Source organism: Balaenoptera borealis (genome assembly GCF_965194805.1).
Source record: "Balaenoptera borealis genome assembly, chromosome: 1".
NCBI lineage: Eukaryota > Metazoa > Chordata > Mammalia > Artiodactyla > Balaenopteridae > Balaenoptera > Balaenoptera borealis.
In genome coordinates, this window is record NC_138860.1 from 79496554 (window position 1) to 79523864 (window position 27311).

The 27311-nt window shown below is 39.7% G+C and overlaps 1 protein-coding gene and 2 pseudogenes across 3 annotated transcripts in view; all 3 read right to left on the reverse strand.

Moving 5' to 3' along the window:
• LOC309635858 (NTF2-related export protein 2 pseudogene) overlaps positions 1–27311 on the reverse strand; it is a 167275-nt pseudogene that overhangs the window by 121256 nt on the left and 18708 nt on the right. The gene's annotated exons all lie outside the window — the stretch shown is intronic.
• LOC309635467 (T-cell surface glycoprotein CD1b-2-like) lies at positions 43–17071 on the reverse strand. Its single transcript, XM_082406782.1, has 6 exons — positions 4570–17071; positions 4049–4315; positions 3091–3369; positions 2592–2870; positions 2025–2118; positions 43–1122 (listed from the first exon to the last, which is right to left on the reverse strand). Exons 1-6 carry the CDS (start codon positions 4628–4630, stop codon positions 1101–1103), a joined length of 1002 nt encoding a protein of 333 aa, XP_082262908.1. The 5' UTR covers positions 4631–17071; the 3' UTR covers positions 43–1100.
• LOC309635775 (large ribosomal subunit protein eL19 pseudogene) lies at positions 17067–26826 on the reverse strand (annotated as a pseudogene). The gene has a single exon. The product of its transcript is annotated as a large ribosomal subunit protein eL19 pseudogene (transcript).

The window sequence follows — 27311 nt, forward strand, 5'->3', positions numbered from 1 at the left end:
TCAATAAATGTAAACAAGAGTCAACAATATAACTGACTTGATAAACCACAGATATCAAAGTCCCTGAGAGCAAGAAAAGCCCTCTTGACTCTTTGCTTGAATATTTAACAACCCATCTGCACTATTATCCCTCACCCATCCTGCCTCTCATGCATTCTCACTGGAAAATGAGAAACAGGATCGTTTTCTGATTAATCTTTATATGTAAACTATAGTTATAATATGGGCAGAAGTGGTTTTCTCCAAAGGAGTTCAGGGCAGAAACAAGGAGAGTATGATATTTTTTGCTATGTGAGAATATCTCAATAAGAGGAAAATCTAGAATATCAACTAAAGAGGAAAAAAAGGAAGGAGATAATTTTGAAAAAGGAAAAAAAAGACCATTAATGTGGCAGTTATAGCAACTTAGATTATTTTACTAAACAAATACATATGCGAGTGAGAGATCTTGCCTGGGATCCACCTAGAGCAAGCCTTTCTCTCAAGGAACTTATACGTAGAAAGAAAAGAAAAACAAAAAGACCTGCAATGTTGTGGGTACAGAGTAATGTGGATCTCAGCATGACACCACACAAGGGAGGGTTACTTCCACTGTAGCACTAAAGAAGGCTTCCTGGAGAAAGAAGCTGCTCAGCTGGCCCTCATGGTTAGAAAATCATCCAAGCAGAGACAGAGATATTATGTTAAAATTGTTCAGCATCCCTGCAAATACAATTATCTCGGCATAATTATAGCTAGCTTACTTTAACAAATGATATTTCAGCAGAATCACAAAAAAAGAGTTCAAATAAGAAGCCAAAGGGATGTCACTGTTAAGTCATGGACATCATTTCACTTATTCTGAGGTACATTCTTTCTCACCTCACATCTATGAAATCTGAGTGGATCCTACTATTGATATTGTCTCATAATAACAATTTTTAATTATTTTTCTGCTAGTGTATAAATTATGATTTATCTTACAAACTATGGGCACTCTGATTTGTCCAAATCTGATGATTATTTGATGAAATAAGATGAGATTGACTCCTGGGCTGACAAATTGAGTTTCTGGACTCCTGGTTACTGATCCCAAATGGAAATGGAGACATGATGAGGGCTCATGAGATATTCTGATAGGACCTGTTAAGATCACAAGCAAAAAATTGTTCTACATAAAAGATATTTGTACACCATGTTCATAGCAGCATTATTCACAATAGCCAAAAGGTAGAATCAACCCAAATGTCCCTTGACAGATGAACGGATAAACAAAACAGCCTTAAAAAGGAAAGAAATTCTAATACGTGCCATCACATGATGAATTATGAGGGCATTATGCTAAGTGGAATGAGCCAGTCACAAAAAGACAAATAGTGATGATTCCACTTATATGAGGTACCTAGAGTAATCAGATTCATATAGACAGAAAGTAGCATGGTGGTTGCCAGGGACTAGGGGAGCAAGGAATGGGGAATGTGGTTTAATGGGCAGAGTTTTAGTTTACAAGATAAAAAAGTTCTAGAGATGGGTTGCACAAAAAGTGAATGTACTTAATACTACTAAACTGTACGTTTAAAAATGGCTAATGCAGTAAGTTTTTACGTCATGTATATTTTACCACGACTTTTTAAAAATAGATTTATCAGGACTTCCCTGGAGGCGCAGTGGATAAGACTCTGTGCTCCCAATGCAGCAGGCCTGGGTTCGATCCCTGGTCAGGGAACTGGATCCCACACGCATGCCTCAACTAAGAGTTTGTATGTCACAACTAAGGAGCCCATGAGCCGCAATTGGGGAGCCCACCTGCATCAATTAAGGAATCCACATGCTGCAACTAAGGAGCCCGCCTGCTGCAACTAAGACCCAGCACAACCAAATAAATAAATAAATATTTTTTAAAAATAGATTTACCTAAAGATGGGAGTGGGAAAGAAAGGGGAAAGGGTCTGTTGGAAATACGGAGGCTAAAGTATGTAATAGATAAAATGGAGGGAAAGAGTGAGAGGATGAACAAAAAAGAAAGATTAAAAAGGAAAACTCACCAGCGCCTCAAAAACCATAACGCAAGACATATCAAAAGGACCAAGGAGGGCACTAATATTGCCAAAAATATCAAGCTGACGGAGGTGCGGTGACCTGGCAATTGGGAGAGGACACAGGGATGTCACTTCAAACCCATTCTCTAGTTCTCCTGGCTTTGTTACCCACCTGAGTGTCAGCACCACCATTACCTGCTTCTGATGCATAGGCATCTGTGATTCTCTCTCTCATATTCCTGGATATCATATATTCACAGCCACCCTTTGTCTCTCCCTCTTACCCCATCCTACCCAGTCTATAAGTCCTTCATTCTTATCTCTTCTATACCTTAGATCATCTATTTTCATTCCTCTTGGAACTGTAGTCCCAAGGAATAAATCTCAACCTCTGTCTCTCTGTCTCTTTTTCTCTCTCTGACTCTCTGTCTCTCTCTCCTTCCCTCTCTCCATTCCTTTCTCCCCCTGTCCCTCCCTATCTCATCCATCAAATCCCTCCTTTTTCCCAGTCCCTCCCTCTGTGCTTGAGGACCATCTCCTCCCATTCCCAGCTGGGACCCATGCCTTACTCACCCCAGTAGAGGATGATGTCCTGGTCTCCTAGACTGCTGTGCTTCACTCGGCAACTCAGGCCAGTCTCCTCCCCAGCCGTCACATTCAGGGTTACTTGGAGATACCAAGTCCAGTCAACATTGGGCAAGACATCTCCTTGCTGAGTGCCAGACTGCTCCCGCTCGCCCCTCATCCACATCACCCACACGGGTTTTGGGTAGAATCCTGAGACATGGCACACCAGCAGCAGACGGCCAGGCCCAGGACTGGGGCCACTGGACAGCCAGGCCTCAGGCTTCACTGGGGCAGGAAGAGGCAGGGAGACTGTCAGATTATGACTCTAACCTAGAGCATAGGCATTCAGAAACCCACAAGTTTGGACAGTGACCTCCTCTACTCCTATGGGAACCAAATCATTTATTGATTAAGCCCCTCTCTCCTTAGGTACCTCCTACTCTTGAATTCAAAGAAGGTGGCAGGACGTGAAATAGAAAAGTCTTGTGGAGAGAAAAGAACAAACCTTGCCTCTGTAGTTCAGTCTTCCCTGCATCAAGGACACCAAGGAGATACCGAGGGCAGGTTTCTGAGAGGAGCGTCTCTATGATACCCATGATGTCTTGGTACTGAGTGATGAGTGCACAGAACTGCTGCGCCCTGCTGCTGCCCTCTGGGGCAGGTGCACATGAATGATTCTTAATGCTCACGAAATCCAGTCCTCCTAAAGCTCCCCTCAAAAAGCTTCTTATGGACTTCCCAGAATGCAGCTCACAACCTGCTATACCCTGGATCACAAAGGGGTCTGGATACAAGGAAAACAGGGACAAAGTTACTAAAAAGCAAACAAGAAAGAAAAGTATGGGGAGAGGATGTGGGGCTTTGGATTTGGGGGGTGGGAGAAAGGTCTGAGATGTGAGATGACTCAAAAACCAATTGCAGTATTCAGAACCTTTTCAGAAAGAAGAGCATTGGGGAGAGGTATGCATGTCATAAATGGTGGAGATGGTCTGTTGTAAGGCTGTAGGGTGGGCATGAGGAGAGAAGGAGAGCAGCATGTGATGGAATCAGGAGTGCAGCATTCCAGGGTGAAGGGGAGAGTTACATTGAGAGAAGGGATCAGGCAGGAGATGCTTGAGGAGACGGATTGGAGGAGGAGGAAGTCACACTTCAGTTCATTCAGGCACAGAGTGGAGAAGTGAGGGCTTTGTCCTTGGGGTTAGAGAGAAGCCAGTTATGCACAAACAAACCAGGAGATGGTTACAAAGGGGGACCTTCATTTATCACACTGGAGTGCAAGAAACAGGAAGAATCTGGGATACTTAGTGGAGGTGTGGAGTCAGAGTTGGAGACTACTCTGGAGAAGTGTGTGCATGCAGTTGGGTAAAGTGGGAGGACGGGACCAAGATCCAAGAAAGTAATAGCCTTAACCAGGAGAGAGAAAAACCGTTGAGAATCTCCCCGGAGCAGAGGACTGTACTCACATTCAATCTGGAATTTACTGGCATAGTCCTGCACTTCCTGAGTGAATCCAATGAAGTAGGCTCGGAATAGGTCCTCCAGCTCAATCAACTCCGCATCACTGAAGTTGCCCTTGGACCAGGGCTTCAGGAAAATGGCAGTGCCCGAGTCACTATCCCAGCCATGAATCTGAAAATCATCCAACCAGCCTGAGCCTTGATTTTGTGCCCAGGTGCTGTTGGCAAAGGTCGAAATCTGGATAACATGGTAAGAGGTTGGCCCCTGAAAGGCTGTGGGTGGTGGAAGCATAAGAAGAGTGAGGAGGAAGAGAGAATCAGGATGAAATGATAAAGAACCCAGAGTCTGAACAACAACACAGAGCCTAAGACATTTGCCTGCCCCAAGGCTTCTAGCTCCATCCCCAACCTCCAGAACTGGGGGAGAGGGCTGGAGACAGGAGGGCCCTGACCCTTAGTGATAGGTGCAGCATGCTTTCATCCAGACCCCCTGCACCTGTTCTGGGAACTGCCAGAGTTACTCTTACCGTCTTCATTGTCACCACCTGGGACGACAACTGCTAGCAATAGAAGTGGCAGAAGCAGCATTTCATTGGGAAGTAGAACTTCTGACCCTCAGAGCTGGTGTTTGATCTCTAATTTCAGCAAACCTTTTTCTCGATACTCTATAGTGACTTCCTCTCTCTTTCAACCGACAAATCTCTTCCTCACCCACACCCACACCCACACGTCACAGAAATACTGTGTTTTCTACAGCTCTGTGCTCCCACTCTGCCTCTCATTTCCGCTCCAGCCCTTGACTTGTAGATTTTTTTTAATGTCTCTGGCTTCCGGCTGTTCTCCTTGACCTCAGCTTCCTTCATTTTTATTACTTCGGAAAAGCTCCCGTGTGATGTTAAAAGGTTATTTCCCCTCCCTAATCCTTTATTTCCACATCTGTTAAATAAGAGGGTAATATTAAACAATTGCTCTGCTTCCAGTCTCTTTTAATCTAGAAGAATTCCTTTGGTTTATACACCTAACTGGACCTCCCTCCTCACTGCCCTTTTCCTCTGGCACTTTGTCATTACCTCTTCCCAACGTTCTCAGTGGCCCCTCTTTCTTATCTCATCCCTCTTACCTGGTCTCTCTAACCCACATTATGGTTTCTGAGTGTGGGTGTGTGTTGACAATCATTTACATGCAGGCAAAGCATTTCAATCACTGCTTTATCGTATTTGATTCTGGGACCCAAATGCCAGAATTAAATATGATAAATACTGCAGTTTATATTCTGAGCAAAATTCTCTTAAACCATAGCAATTTTTGAAGATGAAAATTACATTTGCTACTGGTATATGAACTTCTTTTCAGTAGTTCTTGACCTTTGGGTCTTTCAGTAACAAATCTTCATGAGACAAGTAAAACTTCGGGAGTTATGTGTGGCTCCAGCCCAAGTCAAAGATAATTTTTGTAGTAGGCGGTAGGACCTCCTTCTTCTTTTGTATTATTTTATAATCTCGATCTACATTTTGGTCTTTCCTATCACCAAATAAAGCATTGCTAGGTGAGCAAGTAGCCTGGCATTTTTTCACCAAAAGTTCAGAGATGTTTGTCCTAAGATGTTATCTCTTATCTTCTCTTTGTATGCCCTTTGCATGTTTTAGCAATATATTTAGCATTCACTGAGTGAAACAATTGGACTCTAAGCAATATGTTAGCGTTAAGGAAAATTCTTGGATTTCTCCACTCAGGAAAAGAATTCCAAATTTGCAGATATGTATCATCTAGCAGAAATGTGATAGTAAAACATCTTAAGTGTAAGAGGTTTTCACTAATTGATCCTATTTACATAGATAAGAAAATGCAAAATGAGTAATGTAACATTCTTTATTCCTAGAAACAAATCAGAATAGACTTCATTTAAGATTATCACTGACTAATTGTAAGCTCCAGAATAACTCTCCAAATTCCAAAGTATTCAAGTTTGAACAATATTCCCAGAATCCAGTACATAGTATAATCTAAACCACTTCTTGTGTAACGGCCACAGACAACAGCAGAGACATAATATTGACTGCCTGTACATCATGACATTGTATCAATTTTTTTAACTTGGTAAGCTTTGAGTTTAGGGTAGGGCACCCAAGATTCAGTTTATACGATATACTGTACATTCACTGGCAAGAACAAATTTTAAGAACTTGGCGATGTGCAGCCATAATGAGTAGATTAATTCTCTCACACAGCAAATATAGCACTGACAGTGTGTGGCAGCAAAAGAGAGGTTGTGCAGGTAGCCTTGGAAAGAATACCAAATGGATCAGTGTGAGTGCCCACACTATTTTGGTGTCCGTTCACAGAGAGACATGATCTGAGAATTGAAAAGCACAAGAGAAAGGGAGATTCTGAGAACTCCAGCCCCCATTTCAGGGAGTCCGACAATGAAAAAGTGCACTTGTGCTCTTCATACCATTGTTGCCATCACCATTATTATCCCCTGCTTGGCTGAAACTTGACTAAAGGTACTGAAACACTCACTGGGACATGAAGATGATAGCCAGGAAAAGGGGCACTCAGAACTTAATTTTTTCACAAGCCACTCCACACTAATACTATAAAGACTCCTCTCTCAATGGCCCACGCCGCCAAAACAAAAGCCTGGGTGGAAACAAATATTTCAAAATCCCGATTATTCCAATGAAGAGGCTCAGAAGAAAAGGTCCTGCCTTTATTGGTGAAAAGTAGAGTGAGAGGATAGGGTTGAAAATGTGAAAATTTACCTCTGATTTCCCTAAGTTCCCTACAAAAATAAATACAACAAATATCCTAAGTCTACTCCAAAAGCAAGGAAGACACACATCAGGCCCAGAAGTAAGATTTCTGCAGGACGACAGAGGACCTTCCACTGAAGTACAAGGCAGCTGCCCAAGTGAGCTGGTATCTAACAGTTGCCTGAGAGCTGCTACTCTGTGCAATCCTATACAGTCTGAGTGGTGGTCACAGTACCTAAGATTATTAAAATTAAATACAAATGGAGCCTGGATTTAAGAATTTCCTGAACAGACAAAAACATTTAAGCCATGTAAGAAAAACTAAATCCAGCTTACTTCATGAATGTAAATGAAAGTATTTCATTTCATGAAGCTCAACCTAGTTTATTTTTTGTAAATGGCTCTGACAATCATAAAAGAAACATAAGTCATCTTCCTAAAAATGGCATGAGGTTATCACTTTTAACCAATCCCCTGCCATCTGGAAACCTCCACTGTAATAACCAATCATTGTAAAAATTAATAACTTCTTCATTTTTACTCTGTAAGTCATTCTATAACTTCACGCTCCCGAGCTTTGAATTTGAAAGCTCCCAGTTTGTGAACTGTTTTTATATGTACAGTAAACTCTTACTAAATATTACTTATTGATTTGGTGGGTTTAATTTTGCTATTTCTGGATTTTTGACAAGATGTTAAACTAAAGAGAGAAAACTGAAGCACATGAGTAGCCTGTGGTATTACTTTTTGTTTTTAATTTTGTGATTTTAACCAAGTGCTAATAGTTAACAATAGACCCAAAAATGACAAGTATATTTTGACCTACTTATTTATTTATACACGCATTCATTTTTTAACAAGTATTTATTGAGTGCCTACTGTTTGCACCTGCAGTAGCTCTGAACTACCTCTTCACCATTCAAATTGTCATCACCCATCCTACCTTGTTCCAAAGTTGGAAGTGAGTTCACAGACTTCCTTTTAGCTCAGGAACCTTGCTTGGCTTAGTCTTGTCCAGGATCCATAGATTCTTTTTTCTTTTAATAAATTTATTTATTTTATTTATTTATTTTTGGCTGCACTGGGTCTTCATTGCTGCTTGCGGGCTTTCTCTAGTTGCAGCAAGTGGGGGCTACTCTTCATTGTGGTGCATGGGCTTCTCATTGCAGTGGCTTCTCTTGTTGCAGAGCACGGGCTCTAGGCATGCGGGCTTCCGTAGTTGTGGCACGTGGGCTCAGTAGTTGTGGCTCGCAGGCTCCAGAGCGCAGGCTCAGCAGCTGTGGCCCACGGGCCCAGCTGCTCTGTGGCATGTGGGATCTTCCCGGACCAGGGCTCGAACCCACGTCCCCTGCATTGGCAGGCGGGTTCTCAATCACTGCAACACGAGCAAAGCCCTAGGATCCATAGATTCTTAAATGTTGGGAAAACCTCAAAGTTGATATGTAAGGGACATCTTTTCAGTGAAAATTTACCTGCTTTCCCAGTTACTTGGACACAGAGAGATTTAAACTTCTGACACAGACTGATTGGCAAACCCACTGCATTTTTGCCTTATTGACCATTCAATCCAAACTGGATGATTTTGGGTTTCAGTTTTTTGTTTTTTTTTAATATGACATTGTTCCTGTGCATTTACTTTTCTTCTTGCTGTTCTCTATCTTTTAAGAGTGCATAGAGTGAGGTCCATATGATCCTTATAGCTGAATAATAGATACACATTCAGGTAAATCTGGATTTCAAGTTCTAGTATCAAATTCTATTTTATTGTTTGCTTGTATCTGCTATTGATGAGGAAACTTCTGCCAGTCTATTTGTTACTACTTTGCAGGCAATTTTTTCTCTCTAAAGGTTTTCCATCTTTTCTTCCATTCTTTTATAATGGAACATCTTAGACTCTGGAGTTTCATATTATAGTGTGAGTATCTCATAATTGCTTATCCATTTTTTTTACTGAGGTGAAACATAACAAAAAATTAACCATTTTAAAGTGTGCAATTCAGTGGCATGTAGTACATTACTATGTTGTGCAACCACCAGCTCTAACAACTTCCACAACATTTTTATCACCCCAAAAATATCCCATACCCATTAAGTAGTCATCACCTTCCATTTCTCCTTCACCTAAGACCCCTACTAGCCAATAATCTTCTTTCTGGATTTACCTATTTAGAATACTTTATATAAATGGAATCATGCATTGTGTGTCCTTTAGTGTCTGGTTTCTTTCACTTAGCATATGGTTTTGTGGGTACGTCAAGGTTGCATTATGTATTACTCCTTTGTTCCTTTTTTGGCTGAATAATAGTCCATTGTAAGTATATGCCACCTTTTGTTTATTCATTCATTAATGAAAGGACATTTGTGTGTTTCCTCTTATTTACTATTCACTATTCACTATTGTGAATAGGGCTTCTATGTATATCCATGTACAAATATTTGTTTGAACATCTATATTCAACCGTCATGGGTGTTATACCTAGAAGTGGAATTGCTGAGTCAAATGGTTACCTCAGTGTTTAAATTTGAGTAACATCCAAACAGATTTCCATAGCACCTGTACAGTTGTACATTCCCACAAGCAATATGTGAGGGATGGAATTCTAGATAGATAGAGAGATAGGCACATGCTATATTAGAAGTAGAAACTAGTATTTTTAAATACGTATTATTAACTACTTAAAAATAAACTAATAATAGAGAATGTTTTAAATATTTTTGCATTTCTCCTTAACATTTGACTTAGTAGAAGAAAGCTATATTTTCATATCTGCTTCCAAATACAATCTCATGCAACTTTACATGTCATATAGTCTCTGGAAAACACTGTACACTAAAATATAACATCTTGATATTGTTATAAGAATAGCTTTGAACTCATTGACCCTCAGAAAGGGTTCTAGAAATCCACAGGTATCCCTGAAAACACCCTGAGAACAACTGGCCTAGATCTGGTACTTCTTTAGGGGATATGTAAAGGTATCACATCTTCTTTCTAAGTTAGAATATTTCTAAAAAAGATACATTCTCCTAAATAACTATCTCATTACCCTGAGATAACCAAAGACAGAATAAGTAGTTGATTATTTCCATATATTTACCAGTTTTTGAGAGAATGAATTGTTTATACAGCTTCCAATGAGTTAGTTTTTGCATTATTGCATACTCATGAATTTCAGCATATTAGAAACGCTTGAATCTATCCTAACCATTGTTTTTCTTGAGGCTGAAATTGTCCCATCTGTGACATGGGATCCTTTCAAGCCAGTTGCTTATGAATTCTTTCAACATGCCTTTATCGTTGAGCTTTCCTTTACCTTCTGACATGGCAAAGTTGTTCCAGACTCTTGTAGAAACTTCCTGCCCCGAACTAGAAATTAGCCATTTCTCCAAGGTGCTTTGCTTCCTTTTAGTGGGAAAATACTATGTGGAAGCCATAATCTGAGTCCGAAGTCTTGGTTTCTGGGCTTTTTAAGTAATCAGGACCTTTTTTTTTTTTAAGGCTAAATATCATGATTTGATATTTATACTTTTAATTCTAGTTTAAAACTACAGAGTTTTACTCATCTGTCTCACATCAACTTCTCTTCTCCCACACAGAAAATCCTGGTTCCCAATGAATCAACAAAATTATGTATTCACCTAACCTACTGTACAGTATACTCTATACTATCCACCTATCCCACTATACACTGTATCTCACTGGACTATACACACATAATAGTCTTAGAATAACAATAAAAACACTACCAGTAACAATATAATTTTTGGTAATTTAAGATTTGTTTTCTTACCCTACAGTATATCCCCTGGAGACAAGCAAATTTCTAAGCTTTACAGTCACTTGAAATCGTCCCTGACTTCTGGTGTGTTACAAACTTTATAAGAGGTTAAGCTCCTTGCTGCATTTTGCTTTAATTTTTAGGAATTGAAACTCTTGTTTGTTTGCTTTATAATGTTATGAAATGTCTACATGCAGCAGGACATCCTGAATGTCAGAGTAATGATCTCAGCAAATCCTTTCTCCAAATATCAATGATAATACTGGACAAAATTTTCAAAATAATCAATTTCAGAATTCTGGAAAAATGACCAAAGGCATACACCAGATTGAGAAGTGCTTATTCAAGAAGAACTACTTGAACTTCAGCAAGAACTATGGGGACAAATTAACATGGGGCTATTTCCATACTTCCCTTGACTTGGTGATGCCATAGGCTGAGGACCAGTAGTCTTGCTGTCACCAGAAGGGTACACCTGATTTAGAACTCCATAGAGAGACCCATGCCCAGGTACGATGTAGAAAACAGCAGTTGGTGGCAAAAATCAAAAGTCAACAGTACAGCTGCCTGAGGCTGCAATGATGGTTGAGGCAAAGAAGAGACCAAACAAAATTTAACAAAGACACTTGGGAAGTGAGACAGCCATAGTGGACTTTGATAAGTTCCCACTTATTCCCAGAGGTTTGGAAGCTGCACACAAACTAAGGAGAGACCAAAAAGGACCACAGTTAACTACTTCTCCCCCACCAAACATGACACCTTGCGCAAAGAAAAAGTAGAAGCCAGGGTAGATTTGTAAACTGCTTGAATGGTAAATGTGTGCTCCAGTCCACACACATCCCCTCAGTAAAATGTGGAAGCCTTACTGATTAAAATGTAAAGGCACTACCTCTGATTAATCATTGGCTACCACTAAGCTGTTTTGACTTAAGAATGACTCCTAGCCTCCAAAGAAGACATACAGATGGCCAAGAAGCACATGAGAAGCTGCTCAACATCACTAATTATTAGAGAAATGCAAATCAAAACTACAATGAGGTATCACCTCACACCAGTTAGAATGGGCATCATCAGAAAATCTACAAAGAACAAATGCTGGAGAGGGTGTGGAGAAAAGGCAACCCTCTTGCACTGTTGGTGGGAATGTAAATTGATACAGCCACTATCGAGAACATTATGGAGGTTCCTTAAAAAACTAAAAATATAAAAAACAAAAAACAAAAAAAACTAAAAATAGAATTACCGTATGACCCAGCAATCCCACTACTGGGCATATACCCAGAGAAAACCATAATTCAAAAAGACACGTGCACCCCAATGTTCATTGCAACACTATTTACAATAGCCAGGTCATGGAAGCAACCTAAATGCCCATCGACAGATGAGTGGATAAAGAAGATGTGGTACATATATACAATGGAATATTACTCAGCCATAAAAAGGAATGAAATTGAGTCATTTGTTGAAACGTGGATGGATCTAGAGACTGTCATACAGAGTGAAGTAAGTCAGAAAGAGAAAAACAAATATCGTATATTAATGCATGTATGTGGAACCTAGAAAAATGGTACAGATGAACTGGTTTGCAGGGCAGAAGTTGAGACACAGATGTAGAGAACAAACGTATGGACACCAAGGGGGGAAAACCGTGGTGGGGTGGGGATGGTGGTGTGCTGAATTGGGCGATTGGGATTGACATGTATACACTGACGTGTATAAAATTGATGACTGATAAGAACCTGCAGTACAAACAAACAAACAAACAAAAAAACAACTAATCCTAAACTTTCTTTGGGTTATTTGTATGGAAATATGTTAATATAAATGTTTCAGACATTACATGAAATTTCTGAAAATCTTACATGTTCTGGTATAATGTTATAAGTAATAATTCTAGTTATTACTTTAAAATGTATATCTCACAGATAACTAAAAAAAAGACAAAAACAAAAAAAGAATGACTCCTAGAAGACTAGGAAGGAGAAAGAAAGGGGAGACAGGAAGGGTGACAGAAAGATACATAGAAGGAGAGAGGGAGAGGAGGAGGAGGAGGAGGAGAAAAGAAGGAAGAAAGGAAAGAAAAGATATCTTTTAAAAATGAGCAGAGACATCAGCATTCTGGCTGCAGAGCAGCCAGAATCTACAGAATTAGTCCAGGCAGGTAACTAAACAAAATAAACAAACAAAACAACACAAAAAGTAAAACAAACAAAACAATGATGGCTGGATTTGAAGAGCCTCAAACAAGAAACAAACCATATGACTAGCAAAGAGTGGATGGATAAAAAAAAACAAAATACAGTACATACATACATGGAATTCTGTTCAGTAATAAAAAGGAATAGACTGCTGATACACTGATAAACAACATGGGTGACTTATAACCATATGCTGGAGCAGGGAAAGGGCAAATACAAAGAGTACATACAGGGGAGGAGATCAAGGTGGCAGAGTAGGAGAACGCTGAGCTCACCTCCCCCCCAAGAACACATTGAAAATACATCTACATGTGGAGCAGTTCTCACTGAAAACAAATTGGAGATGGGCGGAAAGACTCTTCTACAACCAAGGCTGTAAAACAAAATCCACACAAAATCAGGTAGAAAGGGAAGAAGAGAAGTGATCAGGTCAGGACCTAAGCCCCTAAGAGGGCACACAGGAAAGGAGGGGGATTGCACAGGCTCAGAGATCTTCCCTGGGAGGGAGAGGTTGGAACCACATACTGGGCGCCCCAGCCCTGGGGTCTGACACCAGGAACACCAGTGCTCTTAAACGATGTGAAAACCACTGGGACTTAGAGGAGGGCTGTGAGAAACCTAGGCTCTGCTCATGAAGAGCTCAAGCATGCTTGCTTACTCTCAGGAACAAGGTGGCGGAAGCAGATTGAAACACCTAGGGCTCTGGCCAGTTTCCTGCAACTGCCCCATCGTGCACCCCAGCCCCTCTAGCTCCAGCACAGCTCCCCACTAGGATGAAGGCTGTCAGTGCCTTTGCTGGGGAGAGTATGCAGATGAGGGGAACAGAGCCGGCTCTGACCGCCACTGCATCTGCACAGACAGTCATTGCTGGCACTCACAGAGGTGGTGGATCAAGAGCTGTCTCGAGCTCTGACTGGCGTGCCAGGACCATCCTGGCACACGCCCAAGCCCCCACTGTGTGCACACTTGTTCTAGCGCCACTCCCCTCTGAGGCAAAGTTAACCTTGCTGGAAGGGGAGAAGTGCACATTTAGAGGGAAGAGAACCAGCTGGGACCCTAAACTTAAAACTTCTGCTCCAGCACCTTGGAACCTAACCCCACTCCCCATAGGGAGGTAACAGCCACTGAACATAAGAAAAGCCACAGCCCACACCTGGCTTTGGCTCTAGCCCCTCCATCTCCAGCCCAACCTCCCAAAAATGTGACAGCTGCCAGCACACCCTCAGGGGAGATGTGACCCATGCTCACTTCAGATCAAGCTCTCCCACCAAAGCCACTGGGCACATTCAAACTGCACAGGGATGTTCCCATATAAGGACACCCCTTCAAGACCAGAATAGGTAACTGGTTCACTTAATTTCATAAGGACAGAGAAAGCTAAACAAAATGAGAAGACAGAGGAATTTGTTTCATTTGAAAGAATAAGAAAAAAAAAACCTGAAAAAACAACTAATGAAACAGAGATAAATAATTTACCAGATAGAAATTTCAAGGCCTTAGTAATAAAAATGCTGACTGAACTTGGGGAAAGAATTGATGAACACAGTGAGAATTTTAACAAGGACTAAAAATTATTAAAAAGAACCTGTCAGAGCTGAAAAATGCAATAACTGAAATGAAAAACATGCTAGAAGGGATTAACAGCAGACTAGGTGAGAGAGAATGCATATGTGATCTGGAAGATAGAATAATAAAATTACCAAATCAGAATAGCAAAAAGAAAAACAAATAAAAAATGAGAATAGTTTAAGTGACCTCTGAGACATCAAGTGTACCAACATTTGCATTGTAGGTGTCCCAGAAGGAGAAGAGAAAGTGAAAGGGGTCAAAAATGTATTTGGTGAACGTACTAGTCTTTCAAATTTGTCAACATTAATAATGAAATTCAAAGTTACGCTCAATGAGCTCTTTCTGTTATGGCCACAGATATTTGGCAATTTCTATGAGCTACAAACTCATCCAAGAACCATACACAGTTTAAGCCCCATCCAAATCACTCACAGGCACCAGATCTCATCTTTACTGAATCTTCTTGCCAATGGCAAACACTTAGTTTGTGGTTTTAGGAAGCTATGGCTGATATAATGCTACATGTTTATCACATTTTTTTGCCCATGGGCCTATTTTAAAAATGCTATAGCCTTTCTCCCTTGTAATTGGGTCAGGGCCATGTGACTAAGTTCTGGACAATGGAATGTGTTGTGCTGGAGACGTAAGCCTCCTCCAGGCCTAATCATGTAAACTATTGCAACTGATCATCTTGCCATGCAGTGCCACCCTGGAGGTCACCTGTTCCAGATGGCAGATACAGGCAGAGAAGGGCTGCCTGGCCTACATGAAGTTTGCCTACATGAGAAATATACTGTGTTGTATTTAGCCTCTAAGATTCTCAAGTTTATTTATAACTGCAACACAACTAGCTATACTGGTTAATATTGTTACCAGATCGAACTTGGGTCCACTTGCCCAACTCGCAGTAAAGCCAATCTACCAGCAGCAGGTTGTGGTGAAGGAAAGTACAGTGTTTATTGTAAGGTGCCCAACATGGGGCTGAGCAAGGAGAATGGGCAAGTCATGTTCAAAAGACCTGAACTCCCTGACAGCATTCAGGGAAGGGTTTTTAAAGACAAGGTGAGGGAGAGGGTCTCCAGGTGCATCATCAGCTTGTGCACATCCTTCTGATGGGTTGGCAGTGAAATAACTGGGTGGTATTTCAGGAGTTAAAAATCATCAACCATCTGGTTCCAACCAGTCTGGGGTTAACGTGCTGGTGGTCAGCATGCAGTTAACTTATTCCACCTGACAGAGGTTTTAGTATCTGCAAAACAGCACAAGGATATGGCTCAGGATATTATCTGTGTCCCTTGAGGAGGAATTAAAGGTCCTTGACTTCATTTTATGGCTAAACTATTATTATCTTGTCTTGCTTGACTACTTTCCTTTGTTTCTGCATTTTCTCACTTTTCTGATTAAATTTGTCCCTTGGAATTTGGGGGAGACCTAGAAGGCTAAAGTTTTTCTACAAACAAGAGGCAGAGAACACTGGGGGTTTGTCCCCAGAAAGGCCCTGCAGAGTCCTGCTCAGTTCCAACCTCCTGAATTCAGAACCAGATGAGATAAAGATATAGAGCATAAGACGTATGGATCAAATTTTCAACTTTATTTCTGATAAAGTTTCTAGAGAATTTCCCTTAAGTGTGTAATCCAAGTAATCTTGCTGGTATGGAATATCGAAGTGGTCTTACTCACTGTTATAAATTGATTTTTTTGTGCGAGCCCCAAAGTACATATGTTAAAGCCCTAAATCCCAGTGGGGTTATATTCGGAGATGAAGCCTCTAAGAAAGTAACTGAGGTTAAATGATGTCCTAAGTGTGGGAATTTATAAGGAGACACCAGAGAACTCTCTCCCTCTCTCCCTCTTTCTCTCTCTCCACATGCACTGAGGAAAGGTCATATGAGGACACATAAAGAGGTGGCTGTCTGCAAGCCAGCCTTCGCCAGAAATCAAATTGTCTTGGACTTCTAAGTCTCAAAAACTGTGAGACAACGTGTCTGTGGTTTACGCCACCCAGGCTGTGTATTTTGCTATGCAGCCCAGGCAGACTAATACACTCACCTAGTCCGGGCAGTACTAGAAAACTTCTAAGCACCCCACCGGAGGGCCTGTTTCTGGTTGAGTCAGGGGATGGAGGAGGAGATCAGAACTGACACTTCTGAGACCAGCTTGGCTCCAGAGGCCAAGGGCAGGAAGAAACTGTTGAGACATATCACAAACCCAGTTTCTCTCCTGGACTCACCAGTGAGCTAATTCACTCTATTTTCAGGGGAGAGAATAAGACTGAGAAAAGAAACAAAAAATATGGAGGGAAAATTCTCCTTCAGGGGAACTAGAAGGTATCAGCCCCATCCCCTGACAGAGTAATACCCATCCAATCATCCAAGCAGAAACCTAGAAACCTGCATTCTTTGCAAACTTAAATTTCCTTTACTCCTCATAGTCACCACAGCATTTCTCTCCATAATTTATAAAATCCTCCTCTTCCTCTCTAACCTCACTATCATTTAGTTCTGCTTTCATCATATGTGACCCAGGTCACAGCCACAATCCCTTATCTGTGCAACGCAATCCAAACCCTCTCCCTATCTGTTCAGCACTCCGGTTCAGAATTGCTATAAAAATGTACACCTGATCATGTCAAGCTCATGCTTAAAATATTTCAATTACTTTCATGAAAAATAATCCAAACTCCTACTATGTATGTCAATTTTATATAAAAAGGCTCATATATATATATATATATATATATATATATACATACATCATTCCACAAGAAAAAGGGTGGGGGAGGTGAAAGGAGTGGATCTGTGAAAAACGGAAACTGACAAGACTATTTGTACCAGTGAACACTTATGAACATAAATGCAAGAGTCTGAAATCTGTATGAAATGCAATAGAGAGAGAAGGAGATGGCCCTTATATAGGCCCTCTAGAGACACACGACCCCCAAAGAATAATCTGAGATGGGTGGGACATTCTCTGATTAGAATCCAGCCTGGCTGAGGGTCCTGGCTGTCCTGGGGAAGCCCAGTGCTCTTCCTCTGTCACCAGTCTTCCCCAAGTTCCCTCTTCTCACCCCATTGGTGCTCAGGCCACAGGCATCCTCATGCTTGCCTTTCCCTGGGCTCTTAACTGGCCCTCCCTCAAGGTCACCTCAGTGGGTGGTTTTCCTGCTAGAGAGCGCTGTCCTCAGCACTCCAGTGTCCTGTCCCTGCCCCAGTGTCACACTCTACCCCCTCATCCCCTCTCTGCCAGCAGAAACCTCACCCTCTGCACACTTCCCTATTCCAGAAACCCCACTGCCTTCCACAACCACATGCCTTTTACTGGGGCTTTCATTTCCCCATTAGCACGTCTTCAAGCTATTCTCTCCACTTTCTGGCTCCCAGCAGCAGTCCCTGCCTCTGTTCTGTGTCCTCCCCCATCTCACACCTACAGCAGTAGGAAGGGTCCCACCCTGAGATCTAAGGTAAATCACTTACTAGAATGCATTGATCACTGCCCTGGGTCTCAATTTCTCCCACTGTAAAATGACTGGACTAAAAGAACTTGACATTCTCCAATTCTGCTTCAACTTTAACATTCTTTGACTCGGTCTGTGTTCACATTCATTTTTATTTACATAGTCTTTTCTTTCGGTGCCTCCTGGGCCTCATTTCTTACTTTTCTATGGCTCCATAATGTTCTCTATTTACCCTTAATCTGAGTCCCCAAGGTCTCATCTCTATTTTGTCACCACTGCTCCCTAATTTATCCATTCATTCTAAGTGCTGCTCACCACCTTGGCTAAATTTTGAAACATAAAGCATTGCCTTATCATTAGACCATTAGATTTCTTTGCATAAGTATATTAACAACAGGCAAGATGCTTTTTTTTTTTGCAAAATAGAAGCCAAGAAATGAACAAGAAAAAACTACCACAAAACAGAGATATACCAGGTAAGCTATAGTTTTATAAATTATTTATACATGCATATGCTGACCTTACAAGATGATAAGAAAGTCTTCAAGAAGCAAATCAAATAGACATTGAAAACAAGAGTGGGAAATAGAAGCTTCCCAGGGCATTGTCGAGGGTTGGTTCCCAAGGCTTTTGTCTACAGTAGCAACATGGGTGAAGAGGTAATGTCTTGAGATCACCCCCCCACACCAAAAAAAAAAAAAAATGCAAGTTGTCATGAGACTTTCTACTACACCCTCAGTGAAACTGGACCAGAAGAAATAAAAAAAAAATCCATCCAACTGAACAGGGAAATAACAAGGAAACTTATGGTTGCCTTATGCTCTGCCTAGGAATTTTTTAAATTATTCTTATGAAATTTCTTAATCACGGGTTTGCCTCACATGAGTTTGGCATTGAAAATACTCTAATTAATTTGGAATGCCCAATCCAAGAAATTAATATCAAAAAAGTGGTTCCAGGAGAGGAGGCATGAATAGGTAGGGCACAGAGGATTTTTAGGATGGTGAAAATACTCTAAATGATATTATAATGATGGCTATATGCCACTCTATATTTGCCCACACCCATAGAATACATAAAATTTTTTTCTAAGCAATCAGTAAAAAAGAAAAACAATTCTGATCAACTTATGCTAGACAACAGACTGGATTATCTTTCCATGTTCTCTAAATAAAATGATCATTTTTAAATTATTTCTCTGGATGATGTGTTATTTCTAGAATTTTGTCAGCTTTTTTAAATTGAAGTATAGTTGATGTATAATTTTATATAAATTACAGGTATACAGCATAGTGATTCACAATTTTTATAGGTTACACTCCATTTATAGTTATTATAAAATATTGGCTATATTCCCTGTGTTGTACAATATATCCTTGTTTGTCAGCTTTTTAAAAAGTGAAATTTATTGTCATTCCTGTTGTGTCTTTTAAATACTAAGTATCTTACAACTGAAAAAGAAAATTGGTTTCAAACTGGTTACTTGGCAGAAGCAAACACAAACCTGAATTCTAGGGATCCAAGACCAATACAATCTTCTTTTTTCTAATATAGGCAGTCTTTGCTTTGCACAATTTCAGTATACACAAATTTCAGTTACCATGGTTTATTTAAATAATGCCAATCCCCCAACAACATGGCTCAATTTCAGTTGCCACAGTATACTAAAGATTAGTAATTGAACAAAGCACAAACTTTACTAGTAACTCTTCATTCTATGAATGACTATGGAAATAATAAAAGTGCAATCAGTAATCAATGACATCAGTGACCAATCACAACACTTCTTTCACAGTTTGTCAGTGGCTGTTAATTCTGTTCCACGCGTGGACAGCAAAATGTGTACAGTTGACCCTTGAACAATATGGTTTGAACTGCATGAGTCCACTTATACGTGAATTTTTTTTTTTTTTTCAGTAAATACAGTCACAGTACTACACGATCAGAGGTTGGTTGAATCTGCACATGCAGAACTGTGGGTTCAGAGGGCTAACTGTAAAGTTACATGTGGATTTTCAGTTGCACAAAGAGTTGGCCCCCCTAACCCCACGTTGTTCCAGGGTCAACTGTACTTGCGTTATCTCCTTGTATTCCAATAATAAATCCATGTGACATTTAAATGAAGAATAATAGAAAGAGGGGATTGGCCAAGAAAGATGAAAATGAAAATGCTGGAAGTGAGATTTGAATTGAATGTAAATGAAGTCATAGAAGAAATAGCAGACCTGGGAAATGTTGATGCTGCCACTGGTTGAGAAATTATGGATATGAACCTAGAGGAACTTAGTGAAGGCAAACTTATCAATATAAATGAGGAAAATAATTGGATGAGAAGGATGAAGGTGTCCCAGATGAAGTGACGCCTACAGAAAACTTCACATTTAAAGAACTCTCAATGTATCAAAAACTCAAAGTGTAAATTGGAAGCTGGCCCAATCTTAGAAAGAATTATGAAAATTCACCAAGGCATAGAAAAGATACTCCATATCTATAAGTTATAGAATGAGAATAAGGCAAGCACGGTTCAAACCGCTCTTGGTAAATATTTACAGGAAGATAAAACATTTAAAGTCTGGACATTTTTATCGTTTTCAGTGACAACATGTTAAATTAATACTAGTGTTACTATTTTTTTCAATATCCCTATACAGTTGACCCCTGAACAACATAGGTTTAAACTACGTGAGTCCACTTTTACATGGATTTTTTTCAATAAATACAGTACTACACAATCCACAGTTGGTTAAATCCACAGATATGGAACCACAGACACAGAGGGCCAGCTGTACAGTTATACACAAATTTTATGACTGCGACCCTCACATTGCTCAAGGGTCAACTGTGTATTTATAACCAACAGTAAGAGGGTTTTTTAATGTTTTGACAAAAATTTTTAAAGGTGATGGAATGATCATAATTTTCCCATTGATTATTTAGGTCTTTTGCTTGGTTTCACCTTGCATGATCATTTTTTAGAGTCCCACACTACTATGCAAAGCAAAGACTGACCTTATATTGTAAGATTTGGAGTCAAATTTTAAAAATTATAATTTGTTAACAGCCATAATATCTTCTTATTGACATATCACTTCATTTTTCTTTAAAGAATGCCTTAATCCTTTGAAGCTTGGAAGGAATTAAGTACATTGGATTGGGATTCTAATATCATTCTGCTTATGGTATTAATTTTACTAAAATACCATGCCAAACTAGTACTAAGTCCATCAACTTAAAGGATATTTTTGGAAGTATACATTTGGCTTGTTTTCTGGAACCCATAATTTTATTAATATCTTCAAATTTTCCAAAGAAGTATTGAAGATTACCACAAATTGAATTCCTAATCCCATGAAGGCATTAGCACTTCTTCTCTTATATTTAACAATGGTTTTAATTTCATATTTATATTTTCAATACACTCCAATGTTTTGTTGGAGACTGAAAAGTAATAGTACCATTCTTGTATGATATTTTAAAACTATTTATAGATAGGCTTTTACTATATATTTTACTACCAAAATTTTAAAAAGAATGTGCACAGATCAAAGTATATAGAATGCAAAGTTGCTGTCCTTCTGCTTCACACTTACTTCAGATGCAGCCCTTTACGATGATAACGTAAAGTTCAGGCTCCAGTGATATCTTTGAAGATTTGCAAGTCTGGTGAAAGCTTTGCTGAGCTTCTCAGTGTTTTTATCTGCCTCTCATGGAATCAGCAGATGCTCTTACTGGAAAAGCAGCCCCAACTACAGGGCTCATTCTATGAATTTCTGTCTTCTCCTAGATATTGACCCAGTAATTTATTTCTCCTTTGTTTGTTCTTCAACGTCTTCAGGCGGATTTTATTTTACATTTTCTCGCGTTTTCTACTTGTCCTTGACAAGAGAGTTGGTTCAAATTAGATAGTCCACCATTTCTAGAAGCAGAAGGCCTCTACTTTTTTTTTTAATTGTTCATTAATAAACCCTACCATCCGTTCATGTGTGGAGCCTCAATTTATGTCTCAGAAATCTAGGCAACAACAAAGCTGGTATAGGCAAGTTGAGACTCTATAGTGGGAAGTGACCCCTGAGCATGTGTATAAAACATGTGAATTCAAAGTGAATTTCTTCACAGGTCTCCTTGACCATGAAGACAGTTCAAAATAATATAGGAGGGGAACCAAATTTGAGGCATCTTATCTAAGCTGCACACCTAGTCCAGACTGAAAACCAAGGCAAAAACTGGCACTAATTGTTTTGTTGCCTAATGCTTTAAAATAATCTATATCTAAGAGTCTCTGATTCCTTTAACAGATCATTTGTCTCAGCCATTCCTCCTGAGGCAGCCTAGGTGAAGGTCATTGCTCATAGAATCTCATGCACATTTCCTAAGATTTGCTTTGCGGCCTGTGTTTTCAACACTAACTTTGTTTGTGAGGCCTGTGTGTTTACTTAAGTCTTGGCAAGTAAATCTCTACTTCCATAGAAACACGCTTTTGCTCTAGTAGATGCTGTGGAGCCACCAGTGTACCCCCTTCAGGACAAACATGAGTGTTTCCCTCCACCTGAGGGAGCGTTGGCTGCTGACTGCTCACAGACATGTCCCTCTCCAGGCATTACCTTCAGCGGGAGAGTTGCTTTGTCCAAGGGGACATCCCTTCCCTGAGAGCACATACCAAATGTGTGAGTAAAAAGTTAAGTCCCATTACCTAGTTTTAGGAAGTCTCTGAAGGGTCATCCTTGCTCCAGAACTCTCTGTGAGTTTGACTAAATCCTCTACTGAAATTACATCACAGCTCAACCTCCCCCTCTCCTCAGTCCTGCTGTTCCTGAAAGCACCCCCAGCAAGCTTTCTGCATGCAGACATCTACCTGAGTATGTTTCCTTAGAAACTGACCTATGACACTCATCTGTATAAAAATAGCCACTTGACTTGGACAAAGTATCCATCCTAAGTAGCAGCAAATTGCCACAGTAAACCCTCAAATGGACATGAGAAGCAAAGTCCTACAACAACCTGCCCAGGCCACAACAATAAAAAGGCAACTACATGGCATACAAAAAGCTCCATGTAGAGAATGGATAAAGAAGATGTGGTACATATATACAATGAAATATTACTCAGCCATAAAAAGGAACGGAATAATGTCATTTGCAGCAACATGGATGGACTTAGAGACTGTCATACTGAGTGAAGTAAGTCAGACAGAGAAAGACAAATATCATATGATATCGCTTATATGTGGAACCTAAAAAAAATGGTACAAATGAACTTAATTACAGGATGGAAATAGAGTCACAAATGTAGAAAACAAACTTATGGTCACCAGGCAGTAAGGGTGAGGGGGGATAAATTGGGAGATTGAGATTGACATATACACACTACTATATATAAAATACATAACTAATAAGGACCTATTGTATAGCACAGGGAACTATATTCAATACTCTGTAATGACCTATATGGCAAAAGAATCTAAAAAAGAGTGGAGATATATATATATGTATAACAGAGTCACCTTGCTGTACACCTGAAACTAACACAACATTGTAAATCAACTATACTCCAATAAAAATTTTTTAAAAATTAGAAATTTAAAAAAAGCTCCATGTTGAACCATATGGTCACTACACACTAACGAGGCCAGAGACTCACATGGGCATTCCCTAATTTCTAAAGCCAAAGGTTTCTCACAGATTAATTTGTTCTCCATTTCCATAACAATTTTTCCCTCTGTACTTGTCCTCTAACAAAGACCCCAGCAGCCCTTATTAATTCTCTTATTAATTCAACTTATTATCCTAAACTACAGACATCCACCGACCTTCCATTTCATTTAAAATGAGTGAAAATGTATGCTAAAAATTTATTCCATCCTTGTTTATAAGTTATAGACTTTCCTTGGTTTTGTTTTAAGTTACAGTTCTTCTCTAGGTTCAGTACAGAGGAAGTTCCTTTTTCTATTTTGGATTTATTTCAGTGAGATGAATTATGAAATATTTCTCTCTACTATTTTCCCAGAAGTTCACTCTGGTTTTTAACATGTTTCTTTTTGTATAAATTTTGGAATGACTTGTTGCATTTTCTCCTTTGCCTTAGAAAATATACAGATAAAAATAAAACTAGATACAGATAACATGGGTGTTACTGTGAAAATTTTGATTTAGCCTTAGCAAAAAATAAATAAACCAAAGCTATCAACACTTTTTTAGGCAGATAAAGTCTCATTTTATTGAATGAGTGATCTATGTAATTGCTGAGGCCACTATGTACAGACAAGAGGGGGAGAACCTATTTCTTGGTCTCTTCCTCCTTGGACAGAGCCTTGATGATTTCCCCCTTCTTGGCCTGGAACCCGTCTTCACGTTGCTCTCGTGCTTCCCTGGTCTTAGACCTGTGGGCCTCAGCCTAGTCAGCCTGAAGCTTCTTGCAAGCTTTGTCTAACTTCAGCTTGTGGATATGTTCCGTGAGAACCCGCTTGTTTTTGAACACATTACCCTTCACTTTCAGGTACAGGCTGTGATACATGTGGAGGTCAATCTTCTTAGATTCATGGTATCTTCTGAGCAACCGGCGTGGAATTCTTATCCTTCTCCTCATCTAGGTTACCTTCTTGGGCATTCGAGCATTGGCAGTACACTTTCACTTACCTAGGCCCATAAGCCTGCCCTCTGGCAGGCCGAGGTATTTTTCCAGCTTCAAGCCTGGGAATGGACAGTCACAGGCTTCTGGATGATCAGCCTATCTTTGATCAGCTTCCAGATCTGCTGACGGGAGTTAGCACTGAAGATTTCACTAGTCTCAACGGGGTCCAAGCAGACCTTCTTTTTGCTGCTGCAAAGGACACTGGAAGCAAGCCTCTTCTGAAGCCTGAGCATACTCACGGCCACAGTGGCAAAAGGAAAGCCAAAGTTATCAATTGATATTCAGCTAACATCCTGGATTAGTTAGGATCAAATGTGGCTGCAAGTGACAGAAAATTCAAATGAACAATATCTTTAAAAACATGTAGTTATATTTCTCTCTCTTGTGAAAAGACTAGAAGAAGGCAATTCAGGGTTGTTATGGCATCTCATTGTGTCCGGGATTTGGTTCCAGTTTCCTCTTTTGTTTAGGGGGTTTTGTCTTTGCTTTTTTTGGTTTTCTTTTGGTCTTAGCCGTGCTTGGTCCTCATTCCAAAGGTCATCCTGTTCTCTGAGTTGGTTGCAAGAGGTCCTTCCATCAAATCCACCTTTTAGCCGACAGTAAGGAAAAAGGAATAAGCCAAGCACACTCACCACCCCCCCCACCACTGCTCAGATCCACTTTGCAGGAGCTGTACATTGCATTGATCAGACCTCAGTCACATAACCACAGCCAGCTAAGAGGGTCCCTAAGAGATGTAGTTTTATTCTGCCCAGCTAATAATTGGTTGCTAATTTATTCTAGAGGAAGTGCAAAATAGATTCTGGGAGACAACCAGTTGTCTGTGCTATATAACCCCATTTGGTAATTCATCTGTCTATTTAGGTACATAAATGTATAGTTGGTAACTTGAATAGGTCACCTGGAAGTAACATTGTTCAAAGCCCATGAGTGTTTCTCTTAGGACACTTTATACCCAAATTAGGGCTCATACTCATTTTAAATATTTCCCTTCTAAAGTTGTATCTGGCATTCTCTCTGAAGTAGAATAGGTTGTGCATTGAGGATGGATGGAGTTGTAGGTAGGCCAACAAGTGCCTCTGTATTAGAGCAGAACTAAATTATATCTCAGGAAGAATCTTGGTCCTCACTGCAGATATTATCAGCCTCCCGGGAGCAAACCTAAGATTCAAACAACGGTCCATGAGTAGATCTCCAAAAGCCACAAGAAATTTGCAATTGCAAATTCCACCTACAACTCCACTGATTATTAAAGTTATTGCTCTGCATTTAACAGATAATATAAAACTGTCATATATACGGTGTATGTTAGAGTACATAATCTGAAAGTCTCTGCTGCTAAAAAAAAAACTCAAATTAGTTCAACATAAACAATATTTATGGGAGACTTAGAGTCTACTGATTCCTGTAGATTATATAAGATCTGCCATCGAGTTTGCCAGAACATCAGAGAGCTGCACAGGTGGACCAGATCCTGCGTGTTGTGTAGAGTTACTTTCCCCACTTTTTGTTTTAGGCTGGCATGATCACCTTACTTTAAGGGACTTAAAACGGGCCTGTGAACCCCATAAAATTTACTGAAAGAATACTCCTTGAGAACATTTTTCACTGCACCAAATAGTTTATTCTCTATAAGAACTGATGGGAGAATTTTCCTTGTGGCCTCAGGACCAGGAAGAGTGATACCTTCCCTGAACAACTTGTTTGTCTGTTTCTTCTAGACACTGTGAATGTGTAATTGATCCTGCCTTAATAATTTTATAGTCCTCCAATAATTCATGACCCACATGTATAGGGTGTATAGGGTGTCATGACACTTTCTTTTTTAATTTACTCCATTCTTGATTTCATCTTACTTACTGGCCATATCTTCCTTTGGATTCAATTCCTATATTTTCATTGATATGTCTTTAATATTATGTGCATGTTTTTGTAAGTGGTTTTCAATTAGTTTTAGAGATAACATGTTATTGTGAATTTAAGCATGGATTTGTAAGCTGTTTGATGATTTCGGGGCCTTAACACTTCTAATTTTTGAATAATAATGAGGATGCTGAAACTGTTTTAGTCTCTACTGCCACCCAGCGGTAAAGTATAGAAACTTATCCCAATCCTGTAGCCTTTGATGATTACAAAAACTCATGTTTTCAGTGTTTTAATGTTGCAGATATTTTGATTCTGTTCTTAGACAAACAAGTATTTTATAGGATATTACATTTTTTATGTTTTTTCCCTGAGAAGGAACTACTTACGGTGCAACCCATCATCCCAATTCACTCATTAAACATTTTCCAATATTTATTTTGTTATGTTGTGTTTTGCCTTTGGAATCTTAAGTGCAGATTGTTGACTTAATCATTCTCCTCCATTATGGCTCGTGGACACCATTTGTTCAAGCAGACTTCCTTTGTGAAATATTTATTTATTTATCCCCATATCCTTCTCTTCCCCACATTCTAATGTATAAATATGTTATCCTGCTAGGTGTTCTTATAAAATGTGGTATTGTTTGATGTCTATAACTTTAATTTCTACAGATGGTATTATACTGTATATGCTTCACCTATTAATATTATTTCATTCAGCACTCTTTTAAAGACCTTCCCCTATTATTCTGTGTCAAGTTTTTGTTTCTATCAATACCTGTTGCATAAAATCTCATAGTGTGCATATACTGCATTTTACTTAGGTGTTTCCACTGAGATGAACAGCTAGCATGCTTCCAACCCCTCACAACCATAAAAACTCTGTGATAACCATCTCTACATATGTTCTCTCTTAGAGCTGGGTAAACATTTCCCATTACACATATTCAGAAGTGGGATTGCAGGGTCAATATGTATGTCATTAGACAAGTTGCTACTGCAAACTCTTCAGAATTACGTCATC

Coding starts and splice junctions, on each gene's coding strand:
- LOC309635467 (XM_082406782.1), bottom strand. CDS start 4,630: ATGCTGCTTCTGCCACTTCTATTGCTAGCAGTTGTCGTCCCAGGTGGT. Junction 2,871..3,090: donor GACTGAACTACAGAGGCAAG/GTTTGTTCTTTT, acceptor TTCCTGCCCCAG/TGAAGCCTGAGGCCTGGCTG. Junction 1,123..2,024: donor TTATGGTTTTTGAGGCGCTG/GTGAGTTTTCCT, acceptor TGATCTTAACAG/GTCCTATCAGAATATCTCAT.